At 35.9% G+C, this 24,875-nt stretch overlaps 1 protein-coding gene across 2 annotated transcripts; it reads left to right on the top strand.

Moving 5' to 3' along the window:
• The first annotated feature begins 4,159 nt into the window (after window positions 1-4,159).
• On the top strand, window positions 4,160-24,503 carry LOC145995280 (glutathione S-transferase-like). 2 transcript variants are annotated; one of them, XM_083131869.1, is made up of 5 exons: window positions 4,160-4,178; window positions 16,469-16,608; window positions 19,029-19,196; window positions 22,779-22,921; window positions 24,091-24,503. In XM_083131869.1, the coding sequence occupies exons 2-5, from the start codon at window positions 16,479-16,481 to the stop codon at window positions 24,256-24,258; spliced, it is 609 nt and encodes a 202-aa protein (XP_082987995.1). In that variant the 5' UTR covers window positions 4,160-4,178; window positions 16,469-16,478; the 3' UTR covers window positions 24,259-24,503. The 2 variants fall into 2 exon arrangements, with proteins under 2 accessions (XP_082987995.1, XP_082987994.1); XM_083131868.1 differs by lacking the exon at window positions 4,160-4,178 and adding an exon at window positions 14,954-15,029.
• The last annotated feature ends 372 nt before the right edge of the window (window positions 24,504-24,875 follow it).

Raw genomic sequence — 24,875 nt, 5'->3', positions numbered from 1 at the left:
ATATGTACCTAAATATGTATTATCAAAAGGATATGTAGCTAAATATGTATTATCAAAGAATATGCAATATTAATAATAATCGACTATCCAAGCAATTTCAAGAATTCTGCTAATATTTACTTTATTTGGACATACTCAACATAATTTTAAGGACATGATTTGTTCAAATTTAAATTTGTATCAAATTTATAAACTCAAAAAAGCACAGCAACGTGTACATATTTAAGAAACCAGTTTTGTCAACTATTAATTACTTTTCACATCGCAAAATATTGTAGAATATGTATATATGTAGTCCTCCTCCGTAGCCGAGCGGGTTAAGGCGTTCACTCGTCTTGAGATCGTTTACGTATAGGGCCGGTGGCAACCCACCATCGTGAGGAAATTGGCAAGCTCCGAATGAGTGAGCGGTAATCCGGTCGAGAAGACCTACAACGGCTGGGGGTTCGTCGGGCTGACCACCCGTCACCTCAATACTGGTCTAAGATCTCCACGCTACACCAGGTGACGGAGGAACAGTGTGGGAGGGAGACCAGCAGTCGGTAGGTAAGTCAAGGCCCTCACGGGCTGTAGCGCTGCGGGTTATTATTATTATTATGTATATATGTAAGAGAGCTCTTTCTAACTTTCGTAACAAATTGTGAAAAAAGCGTCTACACAAAGAAGAATGGAATGAAAATACATAGTTACTTTTGTACTCTTTGTACAAGGGAATATACTGTGTAACTCGCTACGTACAGGAAAGTAGCTTTCTTGTCCACCGATGCCAAGTTTCTAGGTGCTTTGCCTATATCTAAAAGCGAAACGAAAATACGTAACCAGAAAGGGGGGGGAGAGAAACTTCACAGCATCTTTCGATAAATCGCAGTTCCCGTTTTTATTTTATTTTATTTTTGTTTTCAGCTAGAATTTTGAATACTCATTGATTATGCAATACGACATCACATGAGCTACAAATTTTCATCTTCATGTTTCGGAGATGGAAAATGTAGGAAAAGGGACCAAGTTGGGAAAAAAATTACCAAAATATGTTGCTTTATGTAAAGTAAAGTAGTAAATATAAATATGCAACATAAAACTTATGCAAAATCAGTTATATAATTCGTTGACATTTTCCTGTTCAAGCTATGTATCTAGAAAGGAATAGAATATGTAATTAACATACAAATCCGTCCCCTAACTATAAAACATTCTTTAAATTTGTCATGTAGGCTATGTCGGTTGGCAAAATTCTAGTCTAAGGCTATTTTACAGTGGGATACAGTACTCGTTCCCCAATCATTGTGTTTGGTGTGATAACTCTGATACTAGAATTAGTTATTAAACTAGGTCATAGTAAATTTATTGTTAACAGCATTATTAAATAAACACTAGTACATATTGGACTGTATCTGTTAATAAAAATGCCAATACATAAGTCCAACGATAGATGGTAGTGGGTAGAGCTATCAATAATTTGATCTATAGAGGTAACTTTATAAAACTTTTTCCTTCTGAGCTTGGACGTATTGGTCCACAAATGTTGATTAACTAAAAAAAAGGGCATTCGTGAAAGAGAGATGCCCAGAGAATTATTTGTTCCAAATCCAATTGTCATTCTCAAAGAGTTTATTGTACTCATTGTATTTATCTCTCAAAAGAAATTATTCTGCTCGGTTGTGTCCATATTTATCGTAAAAGTTAAATGGTTATATTAGTATATAATGGATTAATTGTACAATACACACGTAATTAAATAAATTACATATATGGAATTAATAAAATGAGCATTTGATGTGATAATGTGTGGGATTAATGTTAGCCTACTACCTAAACTTCTGTCGTGGTTTGTCTATGTCATAATGGTGAGTTTAATATCATGATTGGCTCAGCTTTTTTATTGGTCTCTGCACGCAAAGAAGTCTTTAGAAGAAACGGTCATTTAGAATGTCTTCAGCTTGTTACGTCAATAAACGATACTTGCCTACGTTTCAGAGGACTACTCCAAATCGAATTTTTCGTAAAGTAAGAACATGAACTTTTGGCATAGAATGATTCTTCTTACGTCTTGCACTGTTTCTGCTTCTCTCCATTCCTCCGTTTAATTATCTCCTTTCTCTCTTATTTCTCTTTATTTCGTTTCTCCGTTTTCCTCAGTTTGTTTCTCTTTTCTCTGTATTTCTTTCTCTTTTCCTCTGTTTATTTCTCGTTATCCTCTTGTTTGTTTCTTCCTATCTCCCCTGTTTCTCTCATTTGCTCTGTAGCGCATCCCGGATGGCGCAGTGGTAGCGTCGTTGCCTTGTAACCAAGGGGTCCCGGGTTCGATACCCGCTGGAGGCAGATGGTGGTTCCGATCCCACTTTATAAACTGTAGGTCCAGTCCCGATTAGCCTTACTGTGCATATAGCGGACTTAATAATACATATGTGTGTGTAGACTTATTATATATATATATCCTTTTCCTGTGTCTTTCTTTACCTCAGTTTCTCTGTACCTCTCAATTTTTTGCTTGTTTTTTCTCTGTTTTCCTCTGTTTCTTTCTCAATTTTCCTGTTTCTTTCTTTTCTATCCTGTTTCTATCTTTTCCTCTGCTTCTTTCTTTCTTTTGTTTTTTGTTTCTATCTTTTCCTCTGCTTCTTTCTTTATTTTCGGTTTTGTTTCTATCTTTTCCTCTGCTTCTTTCTTTATTTTCGGTTTTGTTTCTATCTTTTCCTCTGCTTCTTTCTTTATTTTCGGTTTTGTTTCTATCTTTTCCTCTGCTTTTTTCTTTCTTTCGTTTGTTTTTTCCTTCTATCTTTTCCTCTGCTTCTTTCTTTCTTTTCTTTTTTGCTTCTATCTTTTCCTCTGCTTCTTTCCTTCTTTTCTTTTTTGCTTCTATCTTTTCCTCTGCTTCTTTCTTTCTTTTCTCTGTATCTACCTATCTCTTATTTTTTCCTGTTGCATTCTGGAACTGAGTCGCCAGGATCTTGGTCCTGCTTTGTGCAAACAAAGGCAAGTGGGCTAAGGGAGCTTTCAAACAAAAGCGACACGCACAATTTGAAAGCCTTCGTGTTGTTCGGACTGGGCCATTTTCTCAATAGCGTCGCCTCGGTCTGCTAGTTGTACATGCGCAGAGAATGCTTTTCTGCAGACTCAATGGGAACTGTCACGTTTGTCACCTCGGTGCTCGTGCTGCGTGTCACTCGTCGCTTGTCGCCCGTCACTTGTCCCTCGTCGCTTCGATGTAACAGTTCGCTAAGAGTGAAGCTGCACTGAAGCAATATGCAAGCAACGTGCGACCTGCAAAAAGCACATTGTGTCTACGGTTGTTGTCGTCAACCCTCCCTCATAGTACAGAATTCCTGAAGAAGAAGTGTAGGAAATGATGACAAAATATACGACTGACTACTTAAAAAGAAGCCAAACAGACTAGTGCAGGCGACTGAAATCTAACTGGGCAACAACAACTTGGCGAAGGCACTGTCTCTGACGTCATGTGAAATCCTCCTACACATCGGAAATGGAAGCGCACAGAAAGTGACAACATTGTCCCCTAATTAATTAATTAAGTGAACTTGACAATTTGTACGCTCTCACGGCGTAAGTGTTGAGCTCAATTAGTGTTCAGCCCAGCCAATTAAGCCGCTTGTTTCCCTCGCCTGTTGTCGAACAAAGGTTAGCAAGCGAGGCCTGAAGCACAGACTAATTCCCTTTCACATAGTGAAATATGACGGAAAATGGAGGCTGTGAAAACACAACAGCAGCCTTCGAAACGATCCTCGCGGGATCCTCAGGTGACGTCATATTAATTTAAAGCACGTTGAACCAGGTGACACGAGGTTTCCGACACATCCTTGGATTTGAGATTAATTATTTTACTCGTTCTGGATGATGATTCTTTAAAGTTTTTGGGTGGTGCCTGTTGGTTCAATATCACTAGTTTCTTGTCTTGCTGTGTACAGTCACTAGCAATAAAAATGAGACACCTCAATCCTGTAATACTACTTTTCCTGCAAGGTGTTGTGTGTGTTGCCTAACTCTATGTTGGCAGAACTTGCCACTGACAATTTGCTATTATTGTGTAAAATACACTTATTGAAGAGCTAGGCAACACACATTACACCTGGCAGGAAAGCGAGTATTCAGGATTTAGGTGTCCCATTTTTATTGCCTGTGACTGTACATACCACCCAGACTGGGAATCAAATATCCGGTTCTAAGTATTCAACATGTATAGTTTTAATTATCTTTGAACGTTACGATTGAGGAAGAAGCTTATATCACATTAATTAGTCACACCAATTGTAGTATTTTTCCATTGTTGGACATTCTAAACTGAAATTAAAAAAAATAATATCATGAAGTATTTTTCAAATATCATCATTACGGTGATCAATATTTCCAGAAAATTTATCTAAAATTTCTGGAGGAGTCCGGTGACCCCTTGACACGAACCTTTAGACTTGAGTGTAAATGTCCTAAGTTAGCTAATTTCCCATCATCGAACTTCTCAGGTTTTGTTTTAACACTTACACTAACCTCTACGCGTGCAGAGAAAAATATATGTGTTTCACTTTCACAAATAACACAATTCAGATATGTTTTCAATGTTTATCTTCATCGATCTAAGAAACCTACACACTTCCAGAAATATTATGATTTATCAACGATAATCGCATAAAAACACTGAAAAATATATAGTATGTAACTTATAAATTGTTGCATTCAATAATACTAACTTTTGCAATAACCTAATATCTTCATTATCACATTTTGCTTTTTTCTCATAATCCAATCTTCTAGCGTATGACATTTTTTAAGAGTTCAACATAAAGGTTTGTCGTTAACCACAATTTCAACAGAAATGCGTCATACTGTTGAAATTGTATCGATCACCGATAAGGCTGTTACACCCTTCTCTGGCTACGCCAAAAAGATTAACTCTGAAATAGACTAACAAATAAGCGCGAAAACTCAACTGGTCTGGAATAACGACAATAAAGAATTAGGAAATGAAGATTATTTCCAAGAGTTTCTGTCCTACGTAAAACAAATTGCATTTGTTGGGAACAGTTGTACCGTATTGGCAAATCGCGTACGTAAATCGCGCACAGCCTCAAAGCATATCTTCGCGGCTTCTAAGTCTTCCGGCATGTGGAAACGAGAGTGAAAGGGATTCAAAATCAACTTATAAAAAAAAAACCTGTAGATAATTTGCAGGCAATTATCGGTGCAGCTGGGACTATGGTTTCAAGGAATATTTTTTCTGCTGTGTGCGTCACAAGAAACCTTAAGGTGTTTCCGGAAAGCAAAACAGGAAAAAATAAAAGGAGATCTCAGACTGCAGGAAGCCAGATAATTTCTTACGCATATCCTGTTAGTGAAGATAGTCGCATTTACGCTGAACACAGGTCTCTGTTTGTTTGTTTGTTTGTAGTTCAACTCCGCTTTTCAACTTCCTTAAAGTTAATCGCGACGATGAGCATGAATTCATTCCTCTCTTTACTCTAGTCAGGAGTTAAAACAACATTTTAAATCAGGGAATTAGGAAGGGTGAGTTCAGGGGGTGTAATCAGGTGCGAGAATAACAGAACCTGGGGGAGCCGACCTCGACGACGGAGTGGTTAGTATAGCGCGCTACGACGCCAGAGGTCCCGGGTTCGAAGCCCGACCTGGACATGGGTGTCTTTGTGAGTGTCCCTTCATCAATTTCATCATATCTTCACTCATCTTCTCATCTCGATTAGCCAAAAGTGGCAGAATTACCAAATCAATTACCAAATCAAGTCTAAACGTCGTGAGGGCCCATCTACAATTTAATTTAGAGTTTTCGAAAATAAAAATCCTTAGGGAAATATTTGGACCTAAAAGAGATGAGGAGACAGGTGAATGGTGAAGGTTACATAATTTAGAACTGCATAATACGGGGCCTCCCGATGGCGCAGTGGTAGCGTCGTCGCCTTGTAATCAAGGGGTCCCGCGTTCGATACCCGGTGGAGGCACAAGTGGTTCGGATCCCACTTTAAACTGTAGGTCCAGTCCCGATTAGCCTTACTGTGCATAAAGTGGACTTAAAACAACAAATCAAATCAAATCAAGAACTGCATAATATGTATTCATATTCAGATATTATTAGCCGGCCCTCGTGGCGGAGTGGTTAGCACATCGCTCTACGACGTCAGGTGTCCAGGGTTCAAATCCTGGCCTGGGCATGGATGTCTGTGAGTGTCCATTCATCAATTTCATCATATCATCACTCATCCTCATTTTCGAAAATTTGCCAAAAGTGGCACAAAAGGCGAAGTAAAATATAAAATAATGCAATTCAACCAACCAATCAGACATTATTAGAATAATTAAATCAAGATTAGATAGATGTGCAGGCCATGTGGCACGAATAGGAGAGGAAAGAAGAATTTACAGGATTCAAGTTGTGAAACCTGATGGTTAGAGACCTGTATGAAGGCCAAGTCGAAGATGGGAAGGATGGAAAAAATTGGATTGATCTTGCCCAGGATTGGGACAGATGGAAGGCTTGCGTTGCTGAAGCCATAAACCTTCGAGTTTAACAAAACTAGCGAGTTCGTCAGGCCAAGTTACGACATTTATGGTTAGCTATTATCTATAATTTATGGTTCCCCACATTTAAATATATATATATACATTTAAATATGGCCCTTTTTCAAAATAATTTTTATATTTTGATAGGTACGTCACCTCACTTATCACTAGAATGTTTTGAACAAACTCTTGAATTAGAGTCATTTGCATCGTTTCAGTTGTCCAATCATATCTTCGCATATTTCTTAGGTTGCAACTGATGAACTAATGGAGCTTCTCAACATTATGCCGAAATCACGTGCATTCATAAGTATGTGTCCGTAAAAAGCTCACTGTAGTGATGGCCAAATTGCACAAATAAATACGAGGAAACGAAAGTAAAAGGCATTGTATCAGAAGTAATGATAACCAGAAGATATACAGCGTATGCTCTCGACTACAGCCCTGCCCCCTTGTCACAAAGAGGCCCCGGGTTGGAATCAGACTTTAAACTGTATATTCAGTCCGGATTAGCGTGTCTGTGAATAATGTTGTTTTAAACATGTTTTACAGATATTCCTGGTAAGAAAGTCACGAATACTCGTATCTACCTTTTCCAATCACATAATAAAATACATGAAATCAAATACCACTCACTAAGAAACATGACGTAAAATCCGTTTCCAGAAACTATTATGCAAAAAATAGCAAATTCACCAAGAAAGTGACGTCTTTGTTCATTTTCACAATTGTGGAGGAGAAATAAGCCTCCAAAATTGAGGACGCTTGCAGAAACATTTAATGAAGATATTACGCTGGAGTCAGCCTACTTCCAAGTATTACTTAAGCGAGTCGTAGAAGTATGTGTGGATGAAAGGGAAACTAGCGTCGTCTGCGATTGTTCGTTCGGAGAAAGTTTTTACGATAGTAAACACGCCTTAAAAAAAAAAAAAAAAGATTTCAAAGTACGCTTTGGGCATTGCGTTGCTTAGGTTTCAATTATCATTTCGGAAGCTGTAAACTTTGACTTGTTTTATGCGAAGCTGTAGGCAGCTATGGTTTACAGCAAAATGAATATATATAAAAACATATTTATTTCATTAAAGTACTTTATTTCTTTAATTGGACTTACTAGTAAATCAGCTAAATGAATAAGCCTTTCTTCAACTTTTCTCCATTACTAGTAAAATTCCTTCCCCTTCCTCCCAACACACAGGATGTAAAATAACGGCAAATGAAACTTTTAGTATAACTATTTCGAATATATTTCGTGAGAGTTTTAACCTCCAAACTCCTCTCACAGGATGTCTACCAAAATAACAAATCCAAAATTCTTGACTTTTCATGACTTTTTCTTACCTTTTACTTGACTCCCCCCTTTTATTTAATCGCCCCCTACTTAGGTATAGTTGGAAATGAAGATAATAGATATTTTTATTCAATGAAAACCTCCTATCACAAGGCCGGTTAAGATGAAAACTGAAGCTGTACTATAACAAGAGATTTAGACTTGCTTTAAGCCTCAGACTTTATCCTCAATTCGGAAACCCACACATTACTTTATTTAATATTTTTACGAAACTTCATACATACAAGAAAAATATTCTTAAGAAACAAAGTGTACAAATCTTAACCACAAGTCAATACAATTTTAGATTTCCAAATATCAATTTTATCAGTACAGGTATATAACAATGTAAATACGGTAGCGTCGTCGCCTTGTAATCAAGGGGTCCCGGGTTCGATACCTGGTGGAGGCACATAGTGGTTCGGATTCCACTTGAAACTCTAGGTCCAGTCCCAATTAGTCTTACTGTGAATAAAATGGACTTAAAATACCAACTCGAACGATGTAAATTTACTATACTGTAAAAAAATAGAAACATTCTTGACCAGAAGCATAATTTCTTGACTTTTTCTTGGACTACCTATTGACTTCTTCTTGCCTTTCTTGACATTCAACCCTGTCTCAGCACTCCCTTCAACACTGAGACCTTCTGCCGTGTGTGTGTGTGTGGGGGGGGGGGGTGCAAATACTAATTAACTCAGAATACAGCTTATTAAAATGTTGCGTGCAGAATCAACGCATGTTAATAAATGGATCAAGAAATGCGTGTTACAGTGCGCATTAAGAATCAAGGAAATATGACTTCTTTGTGGTAATGTACCGTGACTTTAACTATAATGAGATATATTAGCATTTGCAGCTTGGCATTGACAAATCACGGAAGTGAGACGTTCTGTTATTTTCATAAGAAGTTAATTGTTGAAATAATGAATCGTCAAAGTAAACTTTCTAGTATTTACGCTAACTGAAAAGAAATTGAAAAACCATACAAAGGATATTAAATTAAGTAGTTTGGCATTTTTACACAATTATATTCACATTCATGTTGTAATACTGTAAAAAGAAAAAAAATAACCAACAGAAAATAAAAATATTTAATTTCTTTATGCAATAAGAAAAGTTAAATGTAGTTTATACAGTACAAAACTAACTAACTAACTAACTAACTCTCTAGCCTTCTTAAACCAGAAGGTTCATGGCTGCAGCAACACAGGCCTTCCATCTGTCCATATCTTGAGCAAGATTTATATACTCTTTTCCATCCCTACCGATTTCTTTTAGGGCTATCTCAACGTTGTCCCTCCATCTTCGTCTTGGCCTTCCTACAGGTCTCTTATCATCAGGTTTCCCAGAAGAATCCTATAAACTCCTCTTTCCTCTCCCATTCGTGTCACATGGCCTGCCCACCTAAATCTTCTTGATTTAATAATATCTGGACATGAATACAAATTATGTAGTTCTAAATTATGTAACCTTCTCCACTCACCTGTCTCCTCATCACTTTTAGGTCCAAAGATTTTCCTAAGGATCTTATTTTCAAATACTCTCAATTTATGTTCCTCTTTCAATGTAAGGGACCAAGTTTCACACCCATATAATACTACAGGCAAAATTACTGTTTTGTATATTTTAACTTTTAGTTTGTTAGATATTAAACGAGAAGACAAAAGTTTATGAAGAGAGAAGTAACATGCATTTCCTGAATTAAGCCTACTTTTTATTTCCTCTTTAATATAATTTTCATTTGTTAATATTACTCCTAAGTATTTGAATTTGGAAACTGGTTGAAACGAGTTGTTATCAATAATTAGATTTTGATTATTACCTAACACTTGGTTTCGGCCTGTAAGCATATATTTAGTTTTCTCTTTGTTAACTTCCAAACACATCTCTTTAGCAGTTTTGAAAAATATTTTAGCATTATTCTTAATTGTATTTATATCATCCCCTAATAAGTCTACATCATCTGCATATGCTAACAACTGAGTCACACCATTTAATTTTAGTCCTTCGTTAGTTTCTTTTACCTTCCTAACAGCATATTCTAAGGCAAAATTAAAGAGCAATGGAGATAATGCATCTCCTTGTTTTAACCCATCATGAATTGTAAATTTGTCAGACACATTAATACCCACACGAATTTTACTTTCTGTTTCACTGGTGCATACTTTTATCATACTAACAAGCTTCTTAGGTATTCCAAACTCGACTAATATATTATATAATTTATCTCTTTTGACCGAATCATATGCTTTTTTGAAATCAATGAATAGCTGATGGACATTTTGTTTATATTCCCACTTTTTTCGTACAAAGAATAAACTAATTAATATTCAGTTTCAAGGCTATTCCATTATTGTGAAACGTAAGTGTGTATGCCAAGAAATGAGGAGAAAGAATTAAATAAGAATAATAGTGCCATAATTATGTTTCTAATAAATACACATGAACGTTTCACGCGTAGGTTTGGTGCTGACTCAGTTTTTACCAGTTCTATCTCAATAATGATGATTATGATGATAATAATAATGATAATAGGAACAGACGCTTATATAATATCAACTACAGGTTTCACAATGTAGTGAGGTTTATCTCTCCATGTACTTTTAGCCACCATGTTTTCTTCATTGTGGCTTTACATGACTTGTTTATATTCATTTTAGATTATACTTAGCATCGAACTTCAGATTGGGTGTTTACTGAAATATACTGTTTTTTCCTTGTACGACATTTACAAAGATATACATACCATCATTTTAACAGCTGTAACTCCGTTAATTTCTAAAGCTGTTTCATAAATTACACCTTGAAAAGTTACTGAACTTGTTGTCCGATAAAGCTATGCGGTTTCGAACAGATGCAATTATTGTTTCTAATTTCGTCCTCTATATTGAATAAACAAAGAGTAATTTATTAAATATAATATATATATTTTTAAAAACTACGTTCTGTAAGCTTCAACTCAAATCAATCGTCGCTAAAATTGCCTAATCAGTCCAATGGTTCTCGAGATAGTGAACGTCAAAGAGATCAATGCAAGAAATTAAGATGGCGGTAGATCAGGTCGCGCACATCCACTTCAGTCGAACACAGAACAAGACAGTTTTGATAAAAAGATTTAAATAAATATTATGTTTAGCTGTTGGAGCACAAACATAGTGGTGCCTCTATGAGCAAGAACTTAGGAGATTCTTACTTCTAGTACTGAAATGTTGATATTTCACAGTTCTAAGTTATACATGTAACTCCACATGCGGTGTAGATGCACTGTGCAAAGTTAGGTGCTTTAATCCGTTGTGTATCGATCCAGCCAAATTTTCACGCTAACAAACTGCATTAATCTCAAGGCGTTATGATCGGAACCCTGTGTTTGTGGGTTTTGTCTTTGCTCGGCTATAACCTTGTAGGTTTTCCAAAACAATGTTCTTCGTGTAAGTTGTCGGAACCCATACCTTTGGAAGAAATTCTCTTATGTCGTAGCAAAACCTTTCTTCGAAGTTCTTCATTAAATACACGACAGCTGTTGTCTTTCAACCAAAAAACTGCTAAAGATTCGAAAAAAATGTGTACAAGGACATAAAAATGCCGAGTGAAAAAGATGGATAAGGTTCCTCACATATATTTCAGCTGTAACTGCCTATCCAAATCTGTGTAAGAAAAAATACGTATTATATTGTCTACTGAACCGTGACATACATGTAAAAATCTGAATGACGCACTGTCCGCAATTTCTTGCTTTCTTTTGGAACCGCAAGGGGGACAGAAACCGCGTAGAAAACCCCAATTGAGTTGTGTCGACGAAGAAATTGCCTTTCGGACAGCAGTACCCGGGAATTCAACGTGGATGCGACACACTGTAACATTTGCTTTGGTTAAAATTATGCGGTTGGTTGCTTCGGACATCAACGATAGTAAGACCAACATTAAAAGAAAAAATCATTTAAGTAAATAAATTCCAAAATACGACCTTGTTCCACTATGACGACAGTGAAGCCAGTTATTATCAGTTTCAATATTCCAAGAACTTTGGTCTGAGGCAGCAAAGACTTGTTAGAAAATTCGTCTAAAAACACCATGATATTTGCTACGCTTTATTTTATTTCTGTCTATCACATTTTATTTAACTGCTGTTGTTATTAGTGTTAAAATTTGATCGCTCAATGCACGTGTTGCCTCTGCACTTTCAGTTATGCTCCAGTAAATATTTTTCTATTTGTTTTACGGTTCATTGAACGCTTCACTTTCCTCACTGCTGACCTTCACTTGTAACGGATGAGATAGACAGATTAGTGCATGATGAAAGATAAGTAATAATCAATAGTATTAATTAAGAAGTCGTAACACCTTCTGAAACTGAATCACGACACGTTAGAGAAACTTGTGATAACATCTAGAACCGCCTTCCTCCAAAGCAACGACCACTCAATCAGTAGCGGTTTGTTTTCGAACCAAAATGACAGATTTCGATCAATAAGACCAAAAACCTTGCAGAGAAAATTAGGCGGAGAAATCAGGTGAAGTTTGCGGATATTAGGCCAAGGTCTCCGTTGCAAAAAAAACAAGCCTTTCGATTCTTCTGCGGATCCGAACAATTAGAGAAACAATCCGTATTAAGGTTACTTTAAGCAAATAGGGCAATGGAAGGGAAGGCATCAAGGATTTTTCACGCTTTTTAAAAAAATCCTCCCAAATTAGAACTACCCTGCATTTTCTTTTGAAATAATTAAGGCCATTGACAAGTTTCTTACGTGTTGACTTTCCTCGGATTGGCAAATGAGATTTAAAGAAAAAATCCTCAGTTTGACCAATTTCTTTTATCAGAGCATGCATGCATGTAAAATCACATTGTATGACGGACGTGTTAGAGTGTTATTCCACGTTTAGCAATGCTGGAAAGCAAATATTGGTTGATGATTTGTTCTAATGTTGAGATAAATCTATATTAAAAACAATAAATCTTATTTAGAAACGAGAATTTGTATGTACTAAAATGGAAAATCAACGAATCTGTAAAAATTATTATTTTACAACTCTCTAAGTTACAAACAAGCTATTAAATCTCTTAAATATTAGTGAATGAAATATTACCCCTAACATCATAATTATCCTCATTCACCTCCATAGATGGCGTGATATACTTCCCATTCAGTGAGAAGAGATCCATGTGATTATATTGTATACATAATCTGTGGGAATAATCTGGTTGGGGATTTACAAAGTACTTAATTAGGAAGAATGAAAAAAGAAGTGTGACATTGCATGTAAGTAAATTAGATCATTGTTTCAAGCTAATTCTATACCGGGTGTCCGGCTTAGACCTTTAACATTACAAAAGAGCATAATTTTGCAGAGAAACCCAATTTTATTACCAAAATTTACATTTTGGTAGAAAAACTCATGCATTTTTTGTCCCAGCACCAGCACTTCACACAACCTCGATATGAGCCCCCCCCCCTCCCCCCTGTGGCACGGCAGATGTCGAACCGATATTCCAATTCCGTCCATGTATTCACTAGCATTTGAGGGGTCACATTGTTAATCGCCTGACGAATTCTGTTACGCAGATCTTCCAAGTTCTCGACGGGCATACTGTAGACTTGGTCCTTGATAAACCCCCAAAAGAAAAAGTCTAGGGGGAAAGATCCGGCGAGCGCGGAGGCCAAGCAAGTGGTTTAGATCCTCTTCCTATCCATCTTGTGGGAAAATGCTCATCGAGAAATTCTCGTACAATGATAGCAAAATGTGCCGGGGCTCCGTCTTGAAGGAAAATGGTTTCTGGAGGCATTTGAGGCACAGCGTAATGCTGAAGCATGTCTAAATAATTCGTTCCTTTCACTGTTTCTTCAGCAAAGAAGAACGGGCCTATTATCTTCTTTCATTAACACACACCACATATTAACTTTTGGCGAGTCTCTCATAATGTCACGAAACTCATGAGGATTGTCACTTCTCCAAATACGGCAATTTTGCTTGTTAACTTTGCCACACGTGTGGAATGCAGCTTCATCAGAAAAGCACACCTTGTCCAGAAAAGCATTCTTGTTGTCAATTTCGGTTAACATTTTTACCGAAGACGTCTGTCTTTTAGGTCTATCATCAGGATAAATTCGTTGATCTAACTGGATCTTGTACGCCCGTAGACGTAACCTTTTGTGCACAACATCATGGATAGTAGACCGAGGAATGTTGAGCTCTAAACTTGCACGTCTTATTGATTTTCTTGGACTTCTTGTGAATGCAGTGCAAATCACTTCAATGTTTTCCTCTGATACCTTCCGCTTCGCGTACTTCCCGCGCACCGACACAACACTTCCAGTTTCTCTTAGTTGTTTATCCCACGTAGCAATACTCAAATAGGAAGGGACATTGAATGGAGATTGAATTCACGCCGAAAAGCACGTAGAACAAGCTTCACAGATTCGTTTGATGCCAGTGAAAGAACGCTGAACACTTTTTGCTGAACCGTCCACTCCGCCATCTTGGAATTTATGCGTTACACGCGCATGCGCGTCATGTCAACTCGAAGTACTGGTGATTCTCGCAAATGGCCACAGTTGCCAGTCCCATACAAACAATAAGTTTAATTTGAAGTTGAATGTAACTAAAGTTATACTGTTTTGTAATGTTAAAGGTCTAAGCCGGACACCCTGTATTATATTTGCCACAGAACAGAGATATGTCACACATCTTGTTACTTTTGAAGTATGTTTGAGGTGTTCTTATAATTTTTGATGTTACTAGGTAGCAAACTGTTTCATTAACATTATTTTTTTTAAAAAAAATTACTTTAAATATGCAGTGAAAACATGTAAAATTTTTAAAATGGATTCGATCAGAATCGAAAGTTACTGACATGTAAATTGAAGTGTTGTTTCACTGCTAGCAGCAGAAGATTATCTGCATGATACTGTATATTTTGTGCAATATATCTTCCTTCGTTAATGCCTTGTAGAACACTTAGATACAATACTGCAGATCGAGTGTATAACACATTTGAAGAATCTTTGGTTAGGTCAAGTATCGACTGAAAACAAGAGTGGACAACATTGAGTTAATTATGACGTAGGTATTGCATATATCGTATTATATTATCTGGCCACTCTGTGACTATAATATAATACGATAGTGGCTTGCTGTGATTCCTCGCCAGATACATTCTTCTCTGTTGATATTACTTGCAAAAGTAAGTTTATCCGAGTAATATAATATTTCTAAATAATACAATTAAGTGAACTATTAGGTAGTCACAAATATACAGCTAAATAAGTTTAGCAGTAAATCATGTTGGTTAACTACGCCAAGAAAAAAAATTCAATATTTCGTCTTCAATGAAAGTTCTGGAAACTTCCAATATGGCTGCTGACAAGAATCCAAATTCAAACAAACAAAAAATACAAGACCTTAGCTTGTGATGCCTATGTGCAGGGTAAATTTCAACGTTACTGAACATTGGGAAATAGTTATTGAAGAATATAAACGGATAGATTTACTATATGTACATAGTACATAATTTTCAAGTTTAAAAGAACGATCATTGAACATTAAATTTTTGTGTTCCAAACTCTTCGAGAGTTTAAAGAAAGTTATAATGAATATTTGAGAAAGTCTTAAGCTGTTGTGGACATTGTATGTGTATATTAATTGGCCATTTTCATCATAATGTTGTAATAACTCTAACTTAGATAGGCCTATTAGTAAAGAGCTATAAAACTGTTTCTTCTTTAGCACTTTTTTCGCAATTTTTTCCTCGTTTTGTTGAGTTTGTCATACCAGTAAATCGATTATAGCAATGTTATAATTAACCTGCGGCAAGACTATTTGGGAAAACATTTTGACGTACTTCCACGAGTGAAATAAATTCACATAAAGTATGATATCATTGGAGAGGGGGGAGGGCGGATTGACATTCAGAAAAACTGTTTCTGGACATAATTTTGAATGGAACGTTATTCACTAGAGTAATAAGAAGCTCTGCATGTTGTTTATATTTAAAGGATTTAACCCATATTTACGGTTTCCTTTCAACAAATGTTGTCATCCGACATATATACTTGCTTCTAAATAAAATTAATAGCTTCATGATAACTTTATAAGAGGTTCTATGGTTCTAAAAATAGTTCTGTGCACAAAAATTGTAAAGGAGATGGCCAAATTACATTATTTTCTAGATTTTCACTTTTATAGTTTTCCATCTTCTACCATGAATACAATATTATTTTCGGTATATCTTAAATACGAATCCTGTAATTAATTAAATTAAAAATAAGCAAGCAAATATAATTTTAATTGTAACGTTTCACTTTGATTTAATTGGTGGATATAAATATCTTCAGCTACCCTTGATAGAAATGAACATACCTTCTTAGAAAATTTAGTTTTACGTTTTGTGCATTGCAGAAACATATCGATAGGAAGAATAAGAAATGTTAAAAATCAGTCTGTATTGGCTAATTAACAATAAGTGAATGTCTTTATTTTGTTCAATTATATATTTCCTACCTTGGGTAATTGTCTGTATTTTTCAAACTTAAAGAACAAACATACTTAAAATCGGTTTCTCAAAACTTATAATAATAGTAAAGAAATATATATACTCCTTTTAACTAATATTGTTTTTTTCAGACTATCAAAAATGTCCATGAAGCTGACATACTTCAATCTCCGTGGCCGAGTAGAACCCATCAGATTCATTATGGCAGTGGGAGGAGACACTTACGAGGACTTCAGGGTTCAAAAGGCCAAATGGCCAGAAATGAAACCAAGTACGTATACCTACTGCATTAAATGTAAATAATATAATATATATATATATAATGTGAAATGTTTCGTTTCTACTACTTTTTAAACCCTAAAAGTAACTCAAATCTAACAATTGCATTTTAAATACTGTTCTCAAATTATTTGGAATTGGAAAAATGTTCTCTCTTTCTTTCAATATTACCTTGGGAAAGTTTTTTAAAAATAAAATTATCTTCTCTGTATGGAGGTGTGTGTAGGTGGGAAGCAGACATTTTCAATCTCGGCCTTAGTGGAGGTGATGTGGTCAGCACCACTCTCCGGGTTGTCACCAGGTATCCTTGTGCTCTAACCAGAGAAATTGTCAGGAATTCCAACATGAAATCGCCCATCCCAGGAATCAAACCTGGTCCCCCAGCGTGGCAGTTAGATCACCAACTGGACCACTGAATTATTTCTTTAATGTGACACATGTACAGTCAGAAGTAAATGCCGTTAGGAACTTACTGAAAAAAAAACGCTCAATTTCCACACAACTTACAATCTGTGCTGTTAAAAACACAAGAAACACTTGAACCTCGTATTGTCTGTTGATTTCTATCATTTCCTATCTATTTGACAAAAAGGAATAGCTAGATACCGTGCGTTCATTTCGATCTGCAGCCGAGAGATCGGGAGAAGCGTGGCGGACGGCGCTGACGGAGATGCCGACATTTGCGGCCTGTAATGCCCGCTTATTTTTATAGACATATGCAGACATTTATATAAATATTGCAAAACGATCACTAACCTGTGTTATAACACGCAAAAGTTCTTCTGTAATTCATCCAAGTTCTGCTCTTATATACACAAAAAAATACGCTTTAGAAACGATGTTAAGAGCCACAGATAATAAAACATTTTAATCATAGTTTTGGCCAGTAACGTCCTGCTTAAGTTTATATCCTTGAAAGAGTTTTGTGCCGATGGGGATCGTTTGGAGGTTTTGAATGTGCAACACTGTATCAAGATTACGCTGTAGAAGAAACCGTTAAAAGTCAATAGTGTTCGTGAGCTTCCTTGCAATCCGAAATCTCCGAGCTCGAGTTTTTTGTTCCTTCGCGACTAGATGAAGACAGAGTTGTAAATATAGTGGCGAGCAATGTAAACCAAGAGCGTGTTAATTTCGTACTGTGCGCAAGAGTGTTATTCTTGGTTACTTGCAGTTACTTGTTTGTGTTATTGTAGTGTGTATGTGTGACGTGTCAGTGAGACGATTGGAATGCCAGCCGCAAGATTCACGTTAGAACAAAGATTTTTTTATGTATGACACGTACCTACGTGAAAACAAACTCGTGTCGAGACGTGTGTAGGTAATTTGTACAGAAATTCCCATGCGTTTCAACTCCACACAGAGATACGGTTAGACATCTTGTCCTTAAATTACGAGAAACTGTATCGTTAAATTTTAAAACACCTAAGCAAAAACGACGGATTCTAACCGAAGCAAAACTCGATGATATTGGTGCAGCGTTAGAACGTTCTCCAAACAAACCTCTACGCCGTGTTTCACAAGAGGTGGGCGTGTCAAAATCATCGGCACATACAGTCACTAAGCTACTAAAATTAAAACCATACTCTTATAACACAGGTTAGTGCTCGTTTTGCAATATTTATATAAATGTGTGCATATGTCCATAAAAATAAGCGGGCATTTCAGGCCGCAAATGTCGGCATCTCCGTCAGTGCCGCCCGCCACGCTTCTCCCGATCTCTCGGCTGCAGATCGAAATGGACGCACGGTATAAGGGGGAGAGTCAAAGAAAAACCTTACAAGCCCAGCAAAAAGTTATAGGACATGCGGTATACAGCTCAAATTTACATGAGCTATGGACTGTTACAAAACGACCTCAAGGCTGCAAGACTGGTCAAGTGAGGTTCAAAGCAACATTTTTGTCATTTTAAAGATGGCATGAAGCCTTCTCCACATTTGCACCCTAAAAGCCTAAAACTTATAGAAATTCTCCGGAAAATCAATATATCTACAGCTACATGCTTACCACGCCGTCAAATTTGCGAGTGTATAGGAGAAGTTTGACAATGGCTTCATTTCGCAGACAGATGCGGGGGGGAGGGGGGTGAAAGACCTTCGGAGTGGTTCAAAGCTTCTTTTGGAGGTAAAGAGGCACTAACTTAGTCTTGAAAACATACATAGATCAGCAATTGGCCCATGGTAAAAGTGTCCACACATTTGTGGAACTCTACGTTTTCTTGCACATCAAAATCTACTAAATAATGAACGAAATTAAATTGATCCCATTTGATTCTCCTTCGTAAATTGTAGGAATTTTAGTGTCTTATTGATTCCATAAAGACGACAAAATTTCTCCTCACCGCGCATCGTGTAGCTAGGTATATACAGATGCTGAAAATAGTTTAGGGCTTTATAGATAGTCTTCATTTTCCAGGTACGCCATATGGAAAGCTCCCTCTGTTGGAAATAGAAGGGAAGACAGTAAATCAGACCATAGCCATCGAGAGGTACCTGGCTAAGAAACACAAGCTGACTGGGAAAGATGATTTTGAAGACTTGCAAATTGACGCCTTAGTGGATACCATGGTGGATCTTGGGAATGGTTTGTATACCAGTATACATTTATAGAGAGTATAAAATAATAGACCAAGCTAAGAAGCAAGGCTCGCCGATGAACAGTGATCCAGAATTCGAAAAAAATAGGCAAAAATAGAAATTTTGACTTTTCGGTAGGGGGATAAAACATTACCACTTTTGTAAACAACTAAATGGGACATGAAACTGCCATAAATATTTCCTCGAAATTTATTATTTGTTCTTGTTTTCGGGCCTCAAAATGGCGGTTCGTGAAAATGGAATTTTCGGACTATATTTTGTACTTATTTTTAAAACTTGCTGTAGCAATTATTTTCTCGCCGGACAATATAATTGTGCTAGGAAGACTCACAACTTCTCAGTAATGAACAGAACAGAAAAAGAACACATATTTGAAATACAATAAAATATAATGTTTTTATTTTTGACTTGAAAATACAAAAGTTATCTTGAGGCACCATAGGTTTCGCCGCTATTTCCCGCGACGATTTCTAAAGCAAAGGATACTTTAAAGTATTGTGAAAACGGCGCGGGAGAAAAGTTTTGCTACTTTTTGCTATTTTTGACAAATTTAGCTAATTTGTGAACGTGTGCTCTGTTGTTAATGGGCCAGTTGGCAACCCTGAATCAAACGTGTTCACATGTGCGCACGCTAGAGGGATAGGTCGTCTCCGATTTCGCTATCGGCTGATGCTTAATACATATAGAAGTAGTTCAATGTAACAAAAATTTATTCAAACGTCCCCAACAACCCCTAACACCTCCCAAAACCCTCATCAACACCCTTCCTAAAATTTTCCCCGAAGACTCGGCTGTGTAAATATTACCCAGAAGCTAAAGTACTTCGTAAATCCGAGTTATAATTTCATTAAAGCATTTGATTAACAATATCTTTATTGGTTAAACTATTTGTATTCATTTTGAACATCTATATTGTATTTGACAATTGATAAAAATGAGAGAAAAGATCATGTTTAAATACCAAGCTGAAACGCAGGAGCGCGCGTATGGGTGAAATTTACACAGGCGATGTTTCTACACCCCTGCGAGGGCAACTAACGAAGCCTCATAGCTGATGCAAGGTTATGACATTAGAAAGTGTTTACTAGAAAGGTATTGAGAAGGGTCGCCTCAGGCACACTCACTGGTAAATAAATTATCAGAATAATCATTTTTTTCAATCGTGTTAGATTCTATGAATTTTAAAAGTATAGCTTAGATTGTGTTAAGACCTTTAGTGTTGATGTATCGCGGTGCTGCAGCAAAATATTTTAAGGATATGAAAACTGTTGCCGAAAAGAAGATAATTTTCTTAAAAATAATTTCAGTTGACTTTTCAAAAATGTGGTGTTAGTAGTTGATTTTTCTTCACTCTATGCAATCTCCAAAAGTAGATAATCAGTTTTGAAGTAAGTAGCGACAGAAATAAAAGGTGATAAACATAAGAGCTTCGCCGGGAAAATACCTCTAAGGAACTCACATTGACAACCAAAGTGCATTTAAAGGAAGAAGGAAAGATATCGGAACTAATAAATAATTATTATTTAATGCCTTAAAAGATATTAATTTATCTTGAAAGTGATTTCATAAATTCATTTTAACGATACTTCTCACATTTGGGCCTCCCCGATGGCGCAGTGGTAGCGTCGTCGCTTTGTAATCAAGGAGTCCCGGGTTCGATACCCTGTGGAGGCACATAGTGGTCCGGATCTCAGTTTAAACTGTAGGTCCAGTCCCGATTATCAAATCAATCAACCAACTTCTCACATATATTATTACTATTATTATTATTATTATTTTATTACTATCATTATAATCCTTATTTCAATTATTTTTGTTATTATTTAATCTATTTCTGGAAATTATTTTCGTTTCCAAGTGTATTGTTTAGTTTTACTGTGGTTTCAAGTGTGTATTGAAATAGGCCAAAATTATACTTTTTGCATAAAAATCAAAATAATCAATCTCATGTGAATTCTGTGGACTCAAAGTGTGAATTATTCATTAAAATTGCTAATCTTACACATTTGTATTGATTTAGGGGTCAAATAGCGAGCTCCTGATTTTGGCAGATTTTTTTTCATTCCGGATTACTGTGCGATGGTGTTACCTTGCAATCAAAGGGATCCCGGGTTCGATCCCCGTTGGAGACACATTGCACAGTGGTTCGAATCTAAATTTAAACTGTAGGTAAAGTCCCGATTAGTCTATCAGTGCATAAAGTAAAGTTAAAACTAACTTTGACGAAATTTGACGGTTTCTACAAGGAGAGACCAACATTCCTTTAAATGCACGATAACATGGAGAACTATAGCACTGACTACTAAGAAAAAAGAAACAGGATACGAAATTTCTGGGCACGTCACTGTCTCACATGGCAGCAAGTTCCAATTCTGTTCTATTTTCTCCTTTAGTTATTTTCCTCTCGTTCTTTTTCCTCTCACACACATCAACTAAAATTATGATTTTGATATTATGTAGTGAGTTTACAATGTAGACATGTCAATGAAGACATTAAAAGGGAAAATAAATAACTTTTTTTTTCTTGTATGTACGCATTGCTTGAATTATATAATTATTTTCCTGTAGTTTACGGTTATTACAAGCATAAGAAAACAGTTTTTCTTTGTGACGTTTCACGCTCCTTTCATCAGACATTTATTTTCATTTTGACTAAAGATACGGTTATAACCATTGTTGTCAAAATGAAAATAAATGTCTGATGAAAGGAGCGTGTGTTCTCCTGAAACGTCACAAAGAAAAACTGTTTTCTTATGCTTGTAATAACCGTAAACTACAGGAAAATAATAAATAACTTGTAGTAATAAAAACAAGCACAATTTTTTAATTAATTTTCATCTACTAATGGAAACTTATTTGCAAAAACTTGTGTGATTAACTCTTCTTATTTTATTAGCATATCGATTTTGCTGACTCACTGTCACCATTCTCAGAAGGCTATTGATTGATATTCCAATGCATTTTTATAACAGTTCAATCATAGCAAAGTACAGTCACCGGCAATAATAAATGATACACCTAGATCCCAAAATACAAGTTTCCCTACAGGGCCTAACTCTATGGAGATAAGATAGGCAACACACGTAACGCCTTGCAGGAAAGCAAGTATTTCAGGATCTAGTTGTCCTATTTATAAGCATCTTGGAGATAAATGCTAACAGCACCAAACCTGATCTCCCTAACCTACAAATGCATGCATACTATAACAGGAATAAACATGTTAATAGGTTAGGCAAGTTAAATTTTGTTTATTCATGTTATTATATACATGCGTGAGTCGGTTAGGCAGGTCAAGTTTAGTGCTGTTATCAAATATTCCCAAGTCTCTAGTCGCTCATACAGTTGTGTGCCTTGATTTCAAGTTGGTTCGCCAGACATCACTTGCCTAACTGTTGATATTATTTTGTTGTTAGTGAATTTGATTTAAAATTGGTTGCCATAGTTGGTGGGCCTGTCGTTGTGGCAGAAAAAAATTCATTCAACCATGTTTGTGCTACGAATTTGCACTGTGTAATTACTTCCAATCTAGTCATGGATACATTTCTCAATGTAGATATCATATTTTCAGAGGTGGTGCAGTTCTATCACGAACAGAAAGAAGATATAAAGGAGACGAAGAAACAGACCATAGTGAAAGATCTCTTCCCTTTGTACCTGTCGAAGTTCAATGACGTTGTGAAAAAAAATGGAGGTTATTTCGTTGGGAATAGGGTAAGCGAATAGAAACATAACTTATATATTATTAACTTGTATTTAGCTCCATTTTCTTGTAACATCGCTCTCTGACACTGATACAAGAGGTATAGTTCATATGAACTATTTTTCACATTCATATACACACAATATAATTTAAAAAAAACAAAAAAATTTCTTCATTGTTTGCAACTGACAATATTGATAAAAACTGTGCTTGTAGTGACTAAAGTTTTTAATTCAGTCCAAATTTGGACTCAATTCTCATTCGTCTTTCTCAAATGGGAAACAAATTAAATGCAATTGCAGTTACAAAATAAAATTTATCAAGATTTCTATTTCATGTTTTGTGATTGTTACATTGGATTCAATGAACAAAATTATTCATGTATTTTCTTTTAAGTTTAAAATTAGGCATTACGAAAATAACGGATCATATTTTAACTTTTTTGGTTTAAAAAAGACAATTTTCTCTGTTGTTTTAAAACTCGGGGAAGCAATACCAAAGTTGGCAAAAGATTAGCAATTGAAATTTGAGCCAATTAAATTGAGAAACGAAATTTTACTTTCTTAAATGCAAGTTTAACGCTTCAATATTAAACACTTTGTTTTCTGACTAGTGTAGTCCGTCTACACTAGTATTTTTGTTAATATATTTTATATTTATGCAAATTGTTTCATAGTGATTCTCTTTTTCTTTATATATTTTACAGGTCTATCCGTTCGACTTATTAAAATTTATCTGAAAATATTAATATAATATGTAATATAAAATATAATATAGATATTATACTATTTATCTAATAATATTAAATATTTATCAATTTATCTCGCATTTTAAAACTGTATAAAGAGAGAAAGTATTTGTTCGGATAATTTCTGGCAACCACTTTTTTTTTCTAAATAGGTGACCGACAAACAAATGATTGCTCACAACTACCAAATTATTTTAGTAGTCGTGAAAATTTGTTTAGAGTTACCCAAAAGTTTAATCATATTTAACAAATTTTTTGTTCATGGTTACGAAAAAGCCCAACCAAACGTGTTTTGGTAATTGAAACAAATTAGTTTTTTTCTGTGTATGTTAGGGCCAGGACAAGCCTCTTCCTGCAGCATCTCCTTTCGATACTTTCGTAAAGAAGCGATTTAAGCATCGCAGATTCTAAATTTCGGACATTTCCTTTCAGCTGACATGGGCTGATATCCACTTTGCTGCAACAGCTGAGTCCATGGAAACGATGGTGGACAAGAATGCCTTGGAGGGCTACCCAGAACTCCAGCAACTGAAGATGAGAATCTTCGATATGCCACAGATCAAGGCTTGGGTGGCTAAGAGACCTGTAACTCCATATTAAGATCCCCCCCTCAGTTTATTTCCAAGCAACATCAAAATCTGCAGCAACGTAATTGAATATTTTGTTTTTCTTTCTTTTTTATCATGGACAGCCATGTTTGATTCAATTTTATAATGTTGAGCAATGAATCAATAATTTGAATTTTCCATCGAAAGTATTGCTCTTAAAAATGTTCATATATCTTGGTTTAAATTGTAATTAAACAGATTCTTTTTTCGAAAAATACAGCACTGACTAGTAACTGATTTGTTGGTTTTTACTTTTCTTACCCGCCACAGTGGCTGAGTGGTCGACTCACGAGTTTTGCAACGAAGGTTCTGGGTTCAAGCTCCGGACAGCATTGGGCTTTTTTAAAAGCATTCCTTAATTAATTTTGTTTAACCATAATTGGTTCTCGCGGTTGCAATTAGGCCAAATACAAAGAAGAACAACCGAATGAAAATTATTATTCTTAATCCGAAATAATAAATCGTTATTTCGAAAGAATCAATAATTATTTCGTTGATAACCTTGCAACAATGCATGCGACGAAAAGAGTATCATATACTTTAACCTGTTGAATGGTAGAAATAATTATTTGTTCCGGTATTTAAATAAAATGTTCAAATTGTAAGATG

This window comes from Lepisma saccharinum, chromosome 11 (genome assembly GCF_977018435.1).
Source record: "Lepisma saccharinum chromosome 11, izLepSacc3.1, whole genome shotgun sequence".
Lineage (NCBI taxonomy): Eukaryota > Metazoa > Arthropoda > Insecta > Zygentoma > Lepismatidae > Lepisma > Lepisma saccharinum.
This window is presented reverse-complemented; position numbering and strand designations above follow the sequence as displayed.

Excerpts from the sequence above, each read along its gene's own strand:
- LOC145995280 (XM_083131869.1), top strand. The coding sequence starts at position 16,479 with ATGTCCATGAAGCTGACATACTTCAATCTCCGTGGCCGAGTAGAACCC. Across the intron at positions 16,609-19,028 it reads ATGGCCAGAAATGAAACCAA|GTACGCCATATGGAAAGCTC; the intron begins GTACGTATACCT and ends TTCATTTTCCAG. Across the intron at positions 22,922-24,090 it reads GTTATTTCGTTGGGAATAGG|CTGACATGGGCTGATATCCA; the intron begins GTAAGCGAATAG and ends ATTTCCTTTCAG.